Raw genomic sequence first — 18,798 nt, forward strand, 5'->3', positions numbered from 1 at the left:
ACAAGTTTAAGAAAATGGTAGTATTCTTTGTGAGTGGCTGCTATTATAATACTATTACCTTTGACCAGCAGCCCTTATGAAAACATGGGGACATTACTAATAAGATTGTGGACCTTAAAGAGGTAGGCTAACCGATCTCTTTTTTCCAGCTTAGAAACTCACCAGGATTTCTTTCCAGAGTGTTATATTTCCCACCTAATGATTTTAAAGAATGAAGGGCAATTCACCATGCCAGCAAGAAATCTCATTGTATTTAGTCACTTAAATGGAAGTTTATTGGGGCTTTTTTTGGTGGCTTTCCTTTTTATTTGACATTTAAGGGCGGCTGTGAAGCTAATCTCATTGCACCAGTTCACTGCACAAGTTTGGAACACATATAAAAGGGGATGCCAGGCAAGTTATTGCTATGCAGCCCATTCTGCATATTAATAAGCATCACTAAAGCTTAGTAACTGTACTTCTAATATCAACACTACAAAGTTCAGTCAAGAATGTTTTTCAACTGTGAAGATGAACATCTGCTCTGTTTAACAAGGGAGTAAGACTGGATAGAGCATATGCTAAAAAAATTACAGGCACACTAATGCTACCAATTTAACATTAAGTTATCACAAAAAATTAGCATTCTATTCTTTTGCCCCTAATGAGCAAGTAGAAAAATGCAAATTGCTTTTTTCCATCTGCTGCTGCTGACTACAAGTTGGTGTTACTAGGTGGGGAAGAGGCAGGACCTTCAGTAGAAAAGGTTATCAAAAACATTGGATACCAGCTGGATTACCTCTTTAGTTGGCTACTCTTGAAGCGTTAAATATATAATCTTAACATGAACCGAAGAGCTAATAATGTTAAACAAACACATACACAGTATAAGCCTGGAAGCACCTTCAAGAGGCTATGCAATGCAATCCCTGGCTTGAAATGGCATGAATCACACAAAATAAAATAGCTCGCTAAGCAGAAGTACAAAGGCCTTGCTTCCTTTGGATCTGCATCTTTTCTTTATTTCCCTGGTTTCCAAAGTTAAAACAGCTCTTGTGAAGACTTTTCACAAGAATATAGGAGAAGGAAAAGACAATTAGTTCTTAGGAGAATCCATGGGAGATACCTCAAAAGGGTGAGTTTGGTCTACAGCTTTCTTGGAGAACTAACCTCCTCTCTCCCCCAGTAATGCTCTTATGAACACTGTGTGGTTTGAGTGGGACAGGCTAAGACTTATTCTGGACATGGAAGCCATGGTCACTGCAATTATCTCAATTTTAGAAGGAAATTAAGCTTCAAGTTGCCCAAACAAAACAAGGTTTTGTTATTACCTTTAAGGCACTTATGAAACAAAATCCCATGACATTCAGTAAAATGAATAAAGTAGCCTTTAGTTATTTCCATCAAGCTACAAACTTCTCTCTGTAGAACAGTGATCAAGTAACTGATTTTGCAAACTGCAACACTTCAGACTGCACTTTTTCAAGTATTACAAGATCAGCATCATTGTTATTATGAAAAATTTCAGTTTCACATGTTTTAATTAGCTCAATCAGCATAACCTAGCATTCAAAGCATTTAATCTTGCACTTTGTTTTCTATACTAGCAGACACACATTTCAAGTTTCACCTACTTTTGCTATTCTTGATACTTAAGATAAAGATAAAATTCAAAGCAAATGAAAAATCTGTAAGTACAGAACCACTGATGCAGCATAGAACTACTGCAGACAAATGACTAGGGAATATATATTCCTGAACTTCAGTGAAAAATTTTTACTAATATAATATTAGAATCAATCTTAATTCAGCAATTGATATAGCTGTCTCAATACAAGTACTATCAATAACTGGATTTTTTTTTTTTTTTTAAGAGAAGCTTAGGGATTCAAAATAGACTAAGTCTTTGCACGAAGTGATTAAGTTAGGACAACTAGTACGCAGACCAAGGCTGTTATCAAGTTGTACAGATCTCAGATATAAAAGCAGTTTTGGAATCTCTTACCAAGGAGATATTTTAACTGTAAAACAAAATGGTTCTCATTTGTGGCAGAGAGTCTTAAACTGAACATGAACGTGTCAGATCAGGCTAAATGATAGCCACAGAAAAAGTAATTTCATTAAAGCACTGTAAAAATCAAGATGAATCAGGATTCAGTATGAGTCTCCAGAGGCCGACAGAATTGCTACATATTTTAGAAATCTACTAAATAAGGAATTATACCACTCTCCCACAGTCCTCACTAGTGAAATATTTCAGTTTTAGCTATTTCCAAGACCTTCATTATTTTAAACTATGCCTAAATTCAGTGATACAAATATCACTGCCAGAAATTTTAATTATGTCATTAGACCTTCACCTGTATTTGCACTGGAAGTCAACAGAAGTAGTAACTTAGTGTTCCCTTCGATAAACATGTAAGCTGTATTATCAAGTGCCTATGACAGAAGCGTTGACATGAAAAAGGTCACTTAAGTTATCACCTAATACTAATCACCTCAGAATACTAAGAGGCTATGCTTGATCAGCATTCAAGTACCAATTATGATACCACAATTTAAACTTATGGTTCAGCAAAATAATGTAACTTCAAAAGCTGCTGAAAGACAGCATACTGACAGTGGGTAAGCAATGTGCTCTCATATGTGGTTTTGGTTCACAAGTACCACAAACTTCTTCCTCAGGCCAGCAAACAAATAAATACACTTCATGTCAAAGAATTAGATCTCTGGAGAAGTAGAGTCTTGTCTACTTAACCAGATGTACTTTGCAGGATTAAGAATCTGCATTTTTCAAAAAAATTATAATGATCAGTTTCATGGTACACTCCAGGATGGGCCACATCAAGAGCAGCAAGAGGAAAAGAGAAGACCCAAGAGATTAAAGATAAAGACCTGCTGCAGAATTAACTCTCTCAAAACTGCTAAGGACTCATTTTTTTCAAAATGTAAAACCATTACCAGATAGCTAAGATTAAGGACAAAGTGAACTGTTCCCAAAATCTACATCCTCCAGTTTTGTTTAACTTCATATAGAATGTAATAATTCACAAGTTTTATTCTGTTTTTCACTGAGCTTCTACATAGGTAACCCTAGAAAAATAGATGTGCTATGGGAACCCTGATAAATAACACGGGGTTTTACTGTTCCATTAAACTGAGAAACAAAAAACAGTTGTAGAAGAGTAATAGGAAACAAATAACTGAGGGCACTTCTAGTCACCTTAAAGGTAATGTGTAAGAACGCTTCTCTTTGACTTGTGAAACCTTTGTAAAAATAGAGACCTGGACACTTAGAGGAAGTTTAATGCAGTTACAAAATTTCTGCCAAACAGGAAGTTTTGTTAGGAAGGGTTTGCAATCTTGATTTGTACTTTCAAGCTTTCTTTATCACATCTCAAATCGTGAGCTGTTTCTACTTTTTCAGACATGACTTTACGGAAACTGCTCTTTCTTCTCCTGCAGCAATAATGCTACTTCAGTTCTAAAAGCCCTTCCACAGTGACCGAGAAAGAACAAATCCAGTAAAACGTCAAATTAAGAGCCTAGTGAATTGAGAGCACTGTACCAGAAGCCTGAAAGCCTAAGCTGGGTCCCAGCTGTTCAGTTCCCTGTTACATTTTACCCCAACAACATCACATCACACAATCCATACCACCTCAGTGTTTCACAAATAGCTAGGAGGTACAAGGAAACAGGCCATGCTAGTGCTACAGTAACACCTGCAGCCTTGCAAGCTTTGCATGCTTTCCAAAGACATTTCCTTCCCCAAGCTCACTATGACCCAGCAAGTTTGAAGCTGGCAAGGCTATATCCATTAGGCTTCTACTCTGTCAGTAAAATAGCTACAGGGAAGAAAAGTTTTCATTCTGAAGTTCATTTTTGTAAATTACGGTATGATATTTACAGTTATACTTCAGGTATTTTTTAACAAAAGCAATTGCTACTAAAAGCTGTTGAGTAGAACTACAGTATACACGATAATACATCAAATCAGACTCATTCAGTTTTCTTGCTTTGATGAAAGTATCACTAAGTCTCCCAACAAATGTAACCATGGCTTTAAAAAAGCACACCATCCTATTTCATTATGAAGAATTCAGTCATAGCTTTCTCTGTGGAGGATTAACTTGCTGTAATTCCATACATTTTTAAGAGTTACATGTCTCATCATGGCATTTTGGCCTTATTTCATTTCAGAATATCCAAGGTAGTTGATTTTCTTCATTTAGAGGATGGGGATTTTTCACTGAAAGAACAATGTAAGAGAGCTAATGATACCCACATGAACTAAGTGCTGGAAGATACGATAAGAAATGTGGTAGTATTAAAAGAAAAGGAAATATGGCAAGATTAATGTATGTTTAAAACAGTTTTCTTGTTTAAACTACTCTATGTGAATTGGGTGGCAAGGTAGCCAATAAACATTTTCTTATTAACAGATAATCAGAGTCTCTCTGGCATGACACTATAGCAATATTTTTAGTAGCTTTACCAATGTACTCTTCCCAAACCAGGAATATTTGTTTGAAGCCCAGAAGAACGTTGGCAAAGGTTGAGACTATTCTCTTCAGTGTACAAATGCCAAAACAAACCTGACAATCCACAAAACAGTAGTTTAGTTCAACTTTGGTATAGTCAGAGAATAATTTAGGTTGGAAAGGACCTCCCAGGTTCACCTGGTCCAGTCTCCCACTTGAAGCTGTGCCAACTTCAGTTAGATGCTCAGTTTGAAAAACTGAAAGCTTTGCTCTGCATACTGTAAACACAACTCCAGCCATTGCCCTACTGCCCTCCCTCCAGAAGGGAGAAAGAGCAGGTGTAGAGCTACTTAAAAAACCACCTCAAGCTGATGTTTCAGTGAGAAGAAAAAAAACCCAGTCAGACTGCCTTGCATAGTCTGAATGATCCAAAGGAAAAGCATTTTTAGTGGATATAAAAACATCACAAGTTTGAAATGGAATTTTGTTAGAGCTTCAGAGAATTCACTGAATTGCTTGAAGCTTTTGGTATACATCTACAGCAAAACTACCCAGATGCAGCAACATAAACATTTCATCAGAAACTGACTGCATGGAACCACACATCCAGGCTTTGAGCTATTTTGATCAAAGAATAACAGTTGTGAGTTCTTCTCACAAAGGCCAGAGAATGGAAGTCACAGAAAGCAAGTTTTATATGCCTCAAATATGAAAACTTCAGCCATTTGCTTACATAAAAGTCATCTTTTATGGCTGAAAAGAATGGGGGGAAATGAACAGATGCTGACATTCAGAGTGATTGGGATCTTCAGATATTTAACGACAGAATGACGAACAATCTAATTTTTCTCCTTCCTGTGAACTGGGTTTGCAACAGAAAAAAACCCCAAATTTTAATTAAAGAACCTATTCTGTTTGGGAATAAAGAGTCCTAGGCATAATTCAGTCTGTGTGGAAGGCACAACACTTATTCTACAGGTATCTCCTTTATTCTCAAGAATTTCTAGTGGAAATGGTCTTCCTTTTTAGAATTTTCTCTATCAAGAAAAGAGAATGAGCTCCAAGCTGCAAATGAGTATTTTTAAGGCACGAAGCACCAATAAAGATATTGCATTCATATTGGCAGGCAATCAAAACACAACTCATTTGATATACTGTCCTAGTTTTGCTATTGAGAAATTAAAGCACAGAAAAATGAAGAAACTTGTTCACTATGGAGCAGTTAACCAGCAGGGAGGAGGAGATTTCCTTTAAATTTTCTGCTTTAGCTTCAAAGCTTATTCTTCCTCCTATAAAGGCAAACAAAAAAGCTCAGCTGACTATTAATTCCACAGCCCTGTACAATTAGTAAATTAAAGTTTTGAGGAAACATCATCCTAAAGACAGACAAATCCTAAAAAAGGCCATTTCACCTTTCTCAAACCTCTTTACAGTTTAATGCTACGCTGTTCAGATCACATTTGACTTCTAGAGGGACTTTTAAGCAGAAGAGTGAAAACAACGGACAGCATGGAAGCAGGGCTATTACTTATGATACTGACACTGCCAGGATGTCACAGGGTGAAGTCTACCCAATTACACCATTCAGGCAAGTTAAACCCTGAGTACATATACTCAACCCTAGCTCATTAGAAGGTTTTTATATCTGCTGGGAAAACAAAGCACAGACAATTATGCACAAAACTTCATAAAAACTATGGACTGTTTGTCCTGCTGTAATGGTTTGGGTATGCACAGGAAAGAAGCAAAGCATAGATGAACTTTTAACTACTTGGTATCTAACATTTGGGACAGGAGATCAAAAGGTGAAAGCCACCCTGGTAACAACTGCTAAATCCCTTTAAGTATGAAGAAAGTCAAAGAGATTGGCCTGCAGTGACAAATGAGGCCACCAGCAGCTTACATTGACCATTGCAGTTCAAGTTAATAACAAGCACAATTGCTCCTTGTGGGGAATACATCCACAAACACCCAGCACTGTGCGGAAGGGTGAGCCTGAGGCAGGGTTGCCACACGTAAGCCAGACCACCAGCCAAGACTCAAACTTCTCAACCAGCTGGAACGAGTGTCCTCTGATCAGCACCACGAACCCAGAGGAACAACTGGATCAGCGTGAGCAGATTAGCATGGGTGTATGCAAGATAAAGAAATTTAAGATTTTATGTCACACAGCACTGTGCTTCTGCTCTTGTGTCTACCTCATCATTCAATTTCCCCGGCAGTACAGAAAACAGAATCAAATGGCTTAACTATTTTCAACAGATTCTGATGTCAGGGAAAGGGTCACATCAGCTAGCTGTTCTATAGTCAAGAGTAGCAGGTCCAGCATCTGACCTCTCTCCAAGCTTTGTATTCTACTAAGCTATACTCTTTGTAGCTTTCCCTCACACACAGTAAAGGAATCAAGTTTTTGTCCATAGCTGAAAACAGAAGAACAGAGCCTTTGTTATTAATTGCTCAAAATGTTCCTTTCTATGGAGGGCACAAAACACTTCTCTAATTAAGGATAATACCTGAGCAATACCAGCCTGCCTCAGAAACACTTGTTTTTAAGTCTCCTAGCTAAATCAGAGTTAGAAATATTTCTAAGTAACTCTGGAAGTAGAATCAAGGTTTTTTCTAAAGGAATACAAGGGATACACCGCTCAAGATAAGTTAGTGAATAATCCCAAACTGTAACTTGGGTGACTCACAAGGTTTAAGTTTTACACTAAAAGCAGTCTCAATATCTTTATGGACTTCTCCCCCTCTTAAAACTGCAAGATCTAGAACCAACTGCTGCTTATGGGCACAGAATGGCAAAGCTCTGCCTCTGGCACACTAAGTCACCAACTCTACAATGCTCTCCGATTTTAACCCATCAAGCCTAGGATCAGGGACAAAGAATATTAACAGAGTAGTAATTCTACTTCTAATCCAATTAGTGAAACACACCACCTATAGTTTAGGTATTTCCATTTTCACAGTTACTTTGTGGATTCAGAGAATTCAATACAGTATTGACATTATTTAGTATATTTATCAATTATAGATAAATAAAGACAAAGTCAGTGAATTCCCAGTATATTTGTATCCACAGACTTTGGTCCTTCAGAAGAAGCTTTAGTTATATTTTTACATGTCACTGTATCAATACTAGAGACAACATTTAGTATCTGGGTATTAAAATTCTCTCTGTTCCTCCACTAGAAGTTAGAGTCCTCATAAAGAAGAATGAGATGGGAGTGTGGTTAAGAAAATTCCTGCTCACATTAATCTGTTCTAATCAATACTGGGTTTGAAGTTAAAATACCTGAATTGCAGACTGCTCAAATACAGAGAACATGTTCTGTAAAGAGGTTAGCTGATAAATGGCCCGAAGTCAATCAGGACTGAATATTAATTTCTTCACATATTAATGAAATCTAAAACAGGTTAGCTCATTCCTTGATTTAAGAATATTTTATCTTTAATATCCTTTTGAAAAAAAAACTTGCTTCACAATTCCTCAGATCACTTACTTGCAATAGGAAGGAAGTAAAAGCTTGACAAGATGTACCTATACTTGAAGATGCAAGGAAAACACTAATACCCAGCTCCCATCTGCTGGTAGGCAATGAAAGAAGCATTATCATTCCTTTACTTCTATACTCTCACAATATGAATGCAGAAGAAAGTGAGGATTGACTTTTCTCCCACTTTTAGTATTTACTTCTCAATGAATACCTCTTTACTGACTGTCAGTCTTTCTAGTCCACACCTCATTTCAATTAAAAACACTTTTGCAGCTCTAAAGAGTAAGAGGCTCTCACTTTAATGAATCCTTGCACATAATTTATTGTTCATAAAAACCTTAGCAGGTAAAGCATCCTGTAGGTCAACAAGGAAGTTTTTGTTGTGTTTTTATCTTTGAGCAATAGAATGAAATAAGCACTTCTTGCAAGTTTCACTCCTTCCCAAAGAGTGATTTTTAAACCTGTTTCACTAGGCAGAAGGCAAGAGGCTGGTTTTATATTGGGAACATGTCTGAGTCTACCCCTTCTGCCTGCACTCCTCCATCCCAAAGAGCAAGTAATCACAGAAGATGTAAATTCTGCAGTGTGTTGGGTTACAGGGCTAACCTACCAGCTAAGGTTGAGGGCTTTTAACCAGTTCTTCCAAGAATCAAGATCTGTATCAATGTACTGAGAAGCATATTCATCTTCATCAAGTTAGGGGAGCACAAATGTTTCAGCCTCCGCATGAAACTTCTTCCCTTCCCTTAGGAAATACATTTTCTGTCAATGTTACTGCTTCCTCTCACAGTAACTGTTTCTTCCCTCACAATCTTGCAATACTTCTCTCGATTATTTAGAAAGCAATTCAATTCACACTCTGAGAGTTCACAGGTGTAGTCATAGATGAGTGCCAGTAAACAGGTTTTATCAAGTCATCATTACCCAAACTGCAACATCATGTTGCCCAAAATTACAGGTGAGTAAGCTCTAAACAGGTGCATTTTGATCTTTCCTTTTCCCCCAACCCAAATCCTTACTTTTAGGTCTCTCTGTTTTCTCATCTATTCTACCAATATGAGAGTAATTAACAGCATCACCCATCCGTACTTCATTCTTCATTTAAATCAACTTTATCACCTTTTTTAAACCAAAATTTATGGAGTTAAGGGTAGTTTCAAATAGGGCATTAAGAGCACTGTGTGGTCACTACTGTTACGCATACTTTGAATTAAGAGATCTTGGGAGTTCATAATAGATATCATTATAGATACCATACAAGCTACTTCACTTCAGCCTCTTCTTTAAACCTCAGATTTGATACTGAAGTTCTAATTTTTCAACTTGTAAAAGACAACCCTCTTAAGGCAGTTAACCTTACAGACAGAGTAGTGATGTTACAGAAGGAAACAAAAAAAGGTCTACTTGCAGACTAATATAAGCAGCAATGGAAAAGGAAAAGATGAGATTTACCTACAGTTTAAAGAGGATTAAGTCAATTTTTCTAGCAAGATGGCCTAAGCCTTTCCCAAAAAGGTCACAGTTCAGTCAATTTCAGGACAACAGAGAATTCAATTCATTCTCTTCTGCTGAAAAGTAAGGTTTGGGCAATGGCACTGTGGATTAAAGAATCTACAGGGCATCTTCTTTCAAAAATAAAAGTTTGAACACATACGTTATTACATGGCTTGGATAGTGCCATATGGCTATGGTACCATATGGCTACAAACATATGGGTAGTTCACTTTTTAGTGAACAAAAAGAAGCAGGGTTACTGGTGCTTTATTCCACAAGTTCATTCTGCTCATCTCAGTCGCTCGGAAACTATTAGTGAGATACAATTCCTGTACCCTTTAGTGTCCCCACTTGAAACCATCTTTTGGTAACACAGAAGCAGTAGCAGGTAACTACAATATTATAAAGCTTATCTCAAGAACAAGACCAAAAAAAAAAAGAAAACCCAAAAAACCCCACCACACAGCATGGAATTTTTCAATCCCAGAGGATATAGCAGAACAACAAAACAGAGCTCAGCCCACGTCTCTCTTCAGATTTGCAGTCAGCTGCTGTAAACTGTCAGCACACTAGTAAACCTCTACAAAATGTATATATTACCTTGAGATAATGGGGACTGAGCAGCCATACCTCACATCATTAATACAACCTGAACTGACACAAAGAACCACCGGAACAGCCAGGCCACCCACCAACAGAAAACCGAGCTTTTTTCTCCCCTCCTGCATACCTGGCTCCCACCAGACTTCTGAATGGTTCCAGCAGCTGAATCAAAACATCACTTGCGTGAGGTGCACTAAATCCACTTCAGAATATAAAAGGATACAGCCTTAGTGCTCCAGTCTGAGTCCCGATGGCCAGTATCTTCTGAACAGGATCAAATGCCAAGGCTGAAGGTTGATAGGGGAAGCCATGGCGTACAGTCTAACAAGTCAGAGCATCGCAGCAATGATGGGTCAAGCAGCAGACCAAAAATAAACAGAATCAGTATCGTGTGTTAGGGAACAGGATTCAGTGTTAATCACAATTAAGAAAGGAACTAGGAAGCATTTTAACAACAGACTGAGAAAATCAGCTGTCTTACATGAACCAATTATAAAAGATTTTTTTTAGTCATAATTACTCATTCATCCTTGATCATCAAGTGGCAGTCACACTTACTGAAACTTAACTTGAATCTTACGTTTCTTCTGTACAAAGACTGGATCAACTCAGCATTTTATTTTTTCATCTACCTCATTCTCTGAGTAATCTTATTTTCAGCTCTAACAAAGGCACTAAACCATTAAAATCTGAGATGTTCCTAGGAAGTTTGGCAACAAAGCCAGACTTGTCATTGAAACTATTACAAATTACTAGACCTGCTTTTCTGAGAATCACTTCAATTTCAATCCAACAGGCCCCACATGACAGTGCAACCTCTCTCAGCACGTTAAGAAAAAACACAACCCAAGCTCCACAGAACCAATCTCTCGCCCTCTGCTTCCTCCAAAGAGGAAAAAACAGCCCCCAAAATGGACAAAACAAAAAAACCCCCTCAACTATAGGATTCTTTCTTAACATGAAGCTATTGGCACATTTAGCTTTTTGGTTAGCCAAGACTAATTTGGTAATTGACCATGCAATAACTCCACTACGCTTCTCAGGCTGCAGTTAATCAGAATTGAGAACATAATAAAAGTCACCTACTCTTATTTCCATTATAAACATACACAACACAAGGCACACAAATGCTAGCTTTTCCATTTCAAAACTTTTAGTTTAAAGCAGAGTTATTTTAGGATCTCATAAATGCACAGAAAACTTCTGATATACTCCTTTTACTTCAGTGAAGTTGCAGGCATACCCTGCAACTCTCAGTATTTCACAGTGAATAAAATCTAACTGATAACAGCTCTGCTCTTTTTCATGCCCTTCGTGAACAACTTGCAAAAGTGGCAGAAACGCCTGCAATACTAGGTAAAACAAGGAGGAGAATCCACAAACAAGCTCATCCATATCAAGCTGGGCCGTGGACGCATTGTAAAGATAAAAAATGGATATTGATATTCAAATCAGTTTTTATTGCTCTTGGTACAGCTGGTGCATTAATTCGCTGCATCATTTTCTGAAGTGTGCAGACACAAACTGCAGTTACTCTATCATGCACAAGCAAATTAAGAAAACCAGGAACTTTTCCTCTGTCTCTGGAGAACATTTGCAACAGCAGCATCGGCAACTTGGCAACACACTGCAGCGAAATCACCACAAACGTCTACAGCCTTTTTCAGGCGCAAAGGAACAGGATAAATGCATTTCCAAATAACGCAGAGTGACAGATCCCCTGTCCTTCGGGCCCATTAGCAGAGGCTTCTACTCAAATGCCGCGATAATCAGATCTGCACTACAGCTAGGTATCGCTCCTTCCCCCATCCATCCCACTCTTTCTACGAAGCCTTCGTGAACACGGTCAATATTACACGACAAACCCTGAAACTCTCCAGGAAAGATAACTACGGAAATCCAACAAGACCCGCACATCTACACCCACCGCTTCCTTCCCTTCCTCCCCCCGCTCCCCAAATAATAAATCCAAACAAGTAAATAGGAGCGGCGGGCAGGCTCGGCACCGACAAGCAAAGCCCGCAGAGCCCATCGCGGCGGTGCGCCCCCTTCCCCGGCCGCCAGCCGGCTCGGGGCTGCAGCATTCATTCACCTTGCAGAGCTGGAAGTGCTCGGACTGGAGCGTCTCCTGGATTTCGGTCTCCCGGTTCCCCGCCTGCTGCTGCTGCGCGGCGGACGACGCCGAGGCGGCGGAGGAGACCGCCGTCAGGCCGTCCAGCACCTTCCTGATGTTAAATTTCCTCATGGTCTTCGGCGGCGGAGCTCCCCGCTCCCCCGGCCTCGCCGCCGCCGCGCTGCCGCTGTCACCGCCGCCCGCCGCGCCGCGACGCCCGCCCCGCAGGCGGCAGACGAGCCCCCGCCGGGAGGGCGGTGCAGGGGCGGCCCGCGATCGGGGGCGCCGCGCTCTCCGCCGCGGGGCAGCGCTCCTCCTCGTCCGCGGGGAGGGCGGCGAGGGTCAGTCCGGCAGCGCAGGGGCGCTCCTCATCGGGGCCCGCGGGCTCGGAGACGGAGACTGGAGCCAAGCAAACAGGAGCCGGTCAGCCCACCAGCGCCGCCACCGCCGGTCCCAGACTCGCCGCCCGCGGCCGCTCCGCGCCCCGCCCGCCGGGGCGCACGGCGCGCCCCGGGCCCGGCCGGCCCCGCCCCGGCCCGGCCGCCCCTCCCGCCGCCGGGGGTGTGCGGGCTGCCTCTCCGCGGAGCCTCCGCGTCCTCCCGCGCAGCCCGCCTCACATCGTGGCAGCCGCGGCCACCGCTGTCATCCGTCTCTGCGTGCGTGCCTGTGTGTGTGTGTGTGCGTGAGTGCGCCCGTCCCCTCCCGCCGCCGCCGCAGTCTCTCCCCCCCTCGCAGGCGCCCGCCCCGCGGCTCGGCTCAGGCACCCTCCGCCTCCTCAGAGCTGCGTGTGCCGCCAGCCAGTCACCAGCGGGGCTCCTCCCGGGTGCTGCCAGCGGCTGCTGCCGCCGCCCGCCCCCACAACCATCATCCTCCTCCTCCTGCCGCCGCCGAGGGCGCCTCCCCCGCCTCACGGTCGCTCCCCCTTGCCTGACAACGCGGAAGCGCAGCGCCCCGGGGAGGAGCGGCGGCGGCGACTACCGCGGCGCCCTGCCTCGCAGCGGCGGCGTAGCCGCGCATGCGCGCTAAGAGCGCCGGCACCCGGATGTAGCCGTGTCGGCTCCCCCCCGCCGCGCCGCGCCGCGTGGGGGCCGGGGCGGCGTGGGGAGTGCGGGTGGGGCGCGGGGTGCGGGTGGGGTGCGGCGGCGGGTGAGCGGGGCGCGGCGCGGCGACGAGAGCGCCGCGCCGGGCGTGAGCTGGGTGTTGGCCTCCGACGAGGCGGAGGCGGGAGCAGGTAACAGGTGGTGGCGGCGGCCGGAGGCTGCCGTGGGCAGCGCCGTCCCCGCCTCTGGCACGGCGCTGGAGGCGCACAGCGGCTCCCGGGGAGCCGGGCTGCCGTGGAGGGAGCCGCGCTTCGCGCGTGGTTACACGCGGAAAATCGCCCGGCGGCTGCGGGGCAGAGGGGCTGCGCCTCATCCCGCGGCGGCGGCGGCGGCGGCCCGGACGTCGCGGCGGGTGTCAGGCGGGGCCGGGCAGCGCCGGCGGTTTCCCTCCCTGTGGCCCTGCCTGGCGGTGCGGCGGGCGGCACCCGCCGCGGCCGGCGGAGCGGGGAGCGGCGGCGGGGCTAGGGGCGAGGCGAGAGGAGCGTTTCCAACGGCAGTAACGGTTAACGGAGGGGTGTGAGCCCCCCGTACCCCTCGCCTTAACCGCCGTGCGGGCGAGAGCTGCGCAGGTGGTGCGGCCCCGGGCTGGCAGCGTTAGCTGGTCGTAGCCAAAACCGGCTGGGCCGAGGGCTACTGCGGAGCTAGCCAACACCATCCGAAGAAGTCGTTGCAAGGCGAGCCGCTGGCGTTACGAAGTTGCTTCCATTCATTCTGGCGGCAGCAAAACTAATTTAAGCAGGTGGCACAGAGTTAAACGTTTCTTTCCGCTAACCGCTGTTGTGTAGTATTCTGTATTCTACTTTTATTTTTCTTTGAGTACTAGATTGCATTTTTGGGTTATCTAGTCAGTGGTCAGGTAATAGATATTACTCTTGTCTCAGTCGTTGTTGTATTGCTGAAAGTAATTATTATTTGTGACTCTTTCCTGAACTTTCTTTTCAACTGAAATGAACTGGAAGATCAGTCGTCGCTTTTGGAGGGAAAACTTGTAGAGATGTGATTCGAGACATTGGCTCGCATCTCCTAGCTACAGCGTGAATGCCTTAGCGGTAGAAGGCTCTGCACACAGTAAAATGGTCCTTTTAAGTGGTGTTTTCTGCCTGGTAGCCAGCCGTGCTTTATTAGCACACTGAATGTAATAGTGCAGCGAGGCATAAGCGTAATCAGAATACAGCAAAATAGTTATGAGGCAGCCATCATCATAACCTCAAAAGTAAAAATTCCGCAAACTCTTCTTAGACCTGTAAGCCCATGTCAATTTACAGCCGTATTGCCGGCAGGTATATGATGTATAAGCATTTGAAAGAAACCGAGACAGTTTAGCTATTCTTACAAAATGACTGAGTCATGAACCTATATAGCTGTTCCCCATGTTACCAGGACTGTTGGACACTTCTGCAAATCATCTTGGTAAAATGTGAAACAATGCTTCCAGAGATGGCAAAAGTCCTAGACATAAAAGAAGTAGACTTAAATAAGGATCAGTAAATATCTGATATAAAAATTAATTTTAAGAGAGAAATGTGTACATTTTCAGTATGTCTTTAATTATCTATTATGTATTTTAGCTAACAGTTTATAATGTCTACATATTTTAGCTACAGAAATAATGTCTAATTTTTCCATCTATTCACACATGCTTATTGTAACACACTAAACTGGGAAGAAAACTTCTAGAACTTGGCCACGTTTGACTAAATGGTAAACACAGACTGTTACAGGTAAAGACATGTGTACAGGTATAACTTTAAGAAAGTAAGTTGTAGTCCATTTAAGTTCTGTTGTCACTGTATGTTAGGCCAGGACCTGCAAACACTCCTACTTATAACTTTCATAGCCCGACTAGCCTCATTATTTATAGTAATATTAAACACAGCAAAAAAACCCCTCTCAAAACTGGATGAAGAATTGAAGGACTTTAAAAGCACTCTTTTTGCATACTACAGTCACTTTCATTTTCTTACCTTCTATGTGCTTGGCCCTTGGGTCCATTCTTTAACTGGACTATACATTTTTAGAGGCGAGATTGGATTTCATTTTCTGTTTACATTAGCACTTAACACAAGGAGCACCTCATTCATTATTGCAACTATGTACCAATACTTGCAAACATTTAAGCAAATGATACAATACAGCCAAGGTTGAGACAACAGCAGTTCTCTTCCCCCACACTTTCTAGTTGATGCCATTCAACAAATCAATGCTTTCTGGGACTTCAACTCTTCCTGTAAAATATTAGTGGCAACCTTCCCTCTCACTGGGACATCAGTGGGAACAGTAGTAGGCCTTTTAATTTTATAGTTCATTGAGCATCCCCATTATCTCTCGGGATTTAGCTGCTGTATTTCAGAGCTTCTTTGGGGCCTCCAGCTCTTACCCAATAACCACATCCTGTTTACAAATGAGACCAATTCTGCTTAACCTCCTCCATGTTGCTCACTCAGACCTTCCGGCCTCTGATGTCTGAAATCTCTTGCCAGTGTTTTATACTCCGGTCCAAAGCCCAAGTGTCTTGCACAGCAGGGGAAGAAGCAAGCAGACCCAACTTGTTTGCAACATCTTTGTACTCAACTATGACAGAGTCCAGCTGTGACAGAGCTGCTGTTAAATGTTCACAAGTCACTTAGCCCCCAGCAGTGCATCTTCATTGGCCACACAAATCCCTGCCACCAAATGAATCCACTTGGCTTTGGTCTTCTTTGCCTGCCTTTTCTTACTGACCCTGTTATTTACTGCTCCTAGAAAAGGAGAGAGAAGATCATCTGCTCATTTCTTGATCAGTATTCTACAGATACCACATAAGCAACCACCATTCCTAATCGGTATTTGAGGCAATGGGGCATGTAGTGTTGGCCTACATACCAGTGTGATCCCACAGACCATTAGTTGGTGCAGGTCACACTTGTTGGGTCTTTTGCCTCAAGATAATCTCAATAACTTCACAGGTCACTGCAGAGTGCAGCCATCACTGTGCTTACGGTCTTTTTTTTTTTTTTTTTTCTTTTTTTGTAGGGTAGTATACCACCAGTGTTAGCATGAAGAAGAAAGAGAATGATGGTAGTCCTGCGCGAGCCAGAATAAGTAAAAGCCCGCCCAGTTATAATGTATGCTAAGATTTGATGGAATAATCCCAGAGCAGTGGGTAGGTAGTGAACTGACAGGTCCACTCATGGTGTTTGTCATTAGTTTGTACATAAGCCCCAAAAGTGTTACCAGTTGTATCCAGAGAAGGCAGTGTACTCCAGGTGATATGTACACTGTAGTAACTATTGCACTATTCAGCATGGATGAGAACAGGACCATCAGAAGTGACCTCAAGATCTCTGCTTGGCCTCTAACTGCACTAAAGCTTTTGACAGTCAGTGAATCCAGTCTTTGAAGACTAATATGCTTAGCTTTCCTGAGAACTTCTTAATGCTGCTTAGTCACTCACACTGCAGAGTCAGGATCGACTGAGCCCTAGCCAAACATTTCCTTGCCATAAATAGACAGAAGCTGGGAAACATTTCTGAACTAATCCTTTTCAGGTTGTTCTACTCAGATGTATTGGACAGGGCAGTGTAACCACAGCTCCAAGTGAGTTTTGGAATCTTTCCTGGCTGCTGGGAAACTGCTCAAGCTTTCTAGACTCAGAGCTGTTGCCAAACAAATATATGTGATTTTTTTTTTTTTCTTAATAACCTGCATTGGTGACAAATCCTAAGGAGGACTTCCAGCTACAGGTGAACTTTTTGATATTTCTGTAGCTTAATTTGAATAGGCCGTAAACATGAAGAAAATGAAGAGCATGTGTCAATTAGCTGGTCAGCTCCTGAAAAAGGCTATGCTAGTGCTTCCCATAACCTCAACTGGAGATGAACTGTCTACTGTTTGTAAATTTACACATTTCAGAAACATCCTGATTGACTATGCCTGTACTGATATGATGAGTTCCTGCATCTGGAAGCCCATGTGGTCTTTGGGAGGCTTACAGGTCATGGGCATATTTTATTAAAGACTGTCATGGTTTAACCCCAGCCAGCAACTAGGCCCCACACAGCTGCTCACTCACTAACCCCGGTGGGATGGGGGAGAGAACCAGAAGAGTAAAAGTGAGAAAACTTGTGGATTGAGATAAAGACAGTTTAATAGGGAAAGCAAAAGCCATACCCACAAGCAAAGCAAAACAAGGAATTAATTCACTGCTTCCCGTCGGCAGGCAGGTGTTCAGCCATCTCCAGGAAAGCAGGGCTCCATCACACGTAACGGGGACTTGGGAAGACAAACGCCATCACTCCGCATGTCCTGCCCTTCCTTCTTCTTCCCCCAGCTTTCTATGCTGAGCATGACGCCGTATGGTACGGAATAGCCCTTTGGTCAGCTGGGGTCAGCTGTCCCGGCTGTGTCCCCTCCCAGCTTCTTGTGCCCCCCCAGCCTCCTCGCTGGTGGGGTGGGGTGAGGAGCAGAAAAGGCCTTGACTCTGTGTAAGCACTGCTCAGCAGTAACGAAAACATCCCTGTATTATCAACACTGTTTCCAGCACAAATCCAAAACATACCCCCATCCTAGCTACTATGAAGAAAATGAACTCTATCCCAGCCAAAAGCAGCACAGACCTATGGAACAGCGTGACTAACACCCTATGTATGGGTGCCATTAGGCTGAATGGATGTGCACGGCAGAGATAGGGCACATCCTACTGCTGCAGAGACTGCATCAAGATTCCTGCCCATTCAGCTCAGGTCAGCAAGCATAATGACAAGTGCATACGTTGGTTGTTGAAGTATTAATTGGAAGGGCTCTGTAGCATTGATCTACCGAGCTAGTATGGAGTATAATACACAAATGCCCATGTAGCTGTTGTGTGTTGAGCTTGAGCATGGCAAAAGAAAGAGGCATGGCTGTCTTAGGAAGAATGTAAGGAATTGTTACCAGTTGACCACTGTGGACCTCTGACAGCTGGCCACTACCAGTAGTATCTGTGAGGAGGTGAATAGCTACAATGCACTAGCAAGGGAGAGTACGTATGGCAAAATGAATGAATGAATGACAGCAGCATTTTGCGATGGAAACGTGAGACCTGTGAAAGAGGTTGTGCACCATCCTCCTTAGTGACTCACATGCCTGTTTGCACTTTCGTCCCACCATTGTCATCTTGGACCAGACAAAGGCAGTGTCAGCTATTAAACTATATACAAAAATTTACTGTATCTAATTAAAATAATGTTTATTGCTTATTATCTATTGGCCTATTTACATACTATTCTCATCTTCACTGATGATACATAGTCCCTTCAAAAAGTGTTGTACTTAAGCATCCAGCTGTCTTTTTTCATGAGATAGAGGCTCTTTAAATAAAGAATACATAACACCAAATAAATATTTAAGGAGGATGTTAATGCCACATTTTTTGTTTTCAAATTTACTTTCATTATTTTCAGCCGTGTCTTCAGTACCTAAGGTTAGGTCATCTTAGCACCATAGCCTGACTGATTTGGCTCCAGCCAATCCTTTCCTTTTATTACTGCCTGAAGGAATAATTATTTTTCTGCTTA

General features: G+C 43.0%; 1 protein-coding gene across 9 annotated transcripts in view; it reads right to left on the minus strand.

Moving 5' to 3' along the window:
• Positions 1–13,176, minus strand: part of STXBP5 (syntaxin binding protein 5) — a 114,079-nt gene extending 100,903 nt beyond the window's left edge. For 4 of the 9 annotated variants that reach the window (XM_072856167.1, XM_072856165.1, XM_072856166.1 and 1 more), the window contains exons 1-2: positions 12,144–12,867; positions 10,275–10,372 (exon numbers count right to left, since the gene is read on the minus strand). In XM_072856167.1, coding sequence (XP_072712268.1) covers positions 10,275–10,372; positions 12,144–12,296 — 251 coding nt within the window. In that variant the 5' untranslated portion in view covers positions 12,297–12,867. Of the gene's footprint in view, positions 1–10,274; positions 10,373–12,143; positions 12,869–12,928; positions 12,968–13,091 lie in introns of those variants that run through there. The other 5 variants (XM_072856160.1, XM_072856162.1, XM_072856161.1 and 2 more) reach the window with 3 other exon arrangements.
• Positions 13,177–18,798: the final 5,622 nt, after the last annotated feature.

This window comes from Ciconia boyciana, chromosome 3, assembly GCF_034638445.1.
Source record: "Ciconia boyciana chromosome 3, ASM3463844v1, whole genome shotgun sequence".
NCBI lineage: Eukaryota > Metazoa > Chordata > Aves > Ciconiiformes > Ciconiidae > Ciconia > Ciconia boyciana.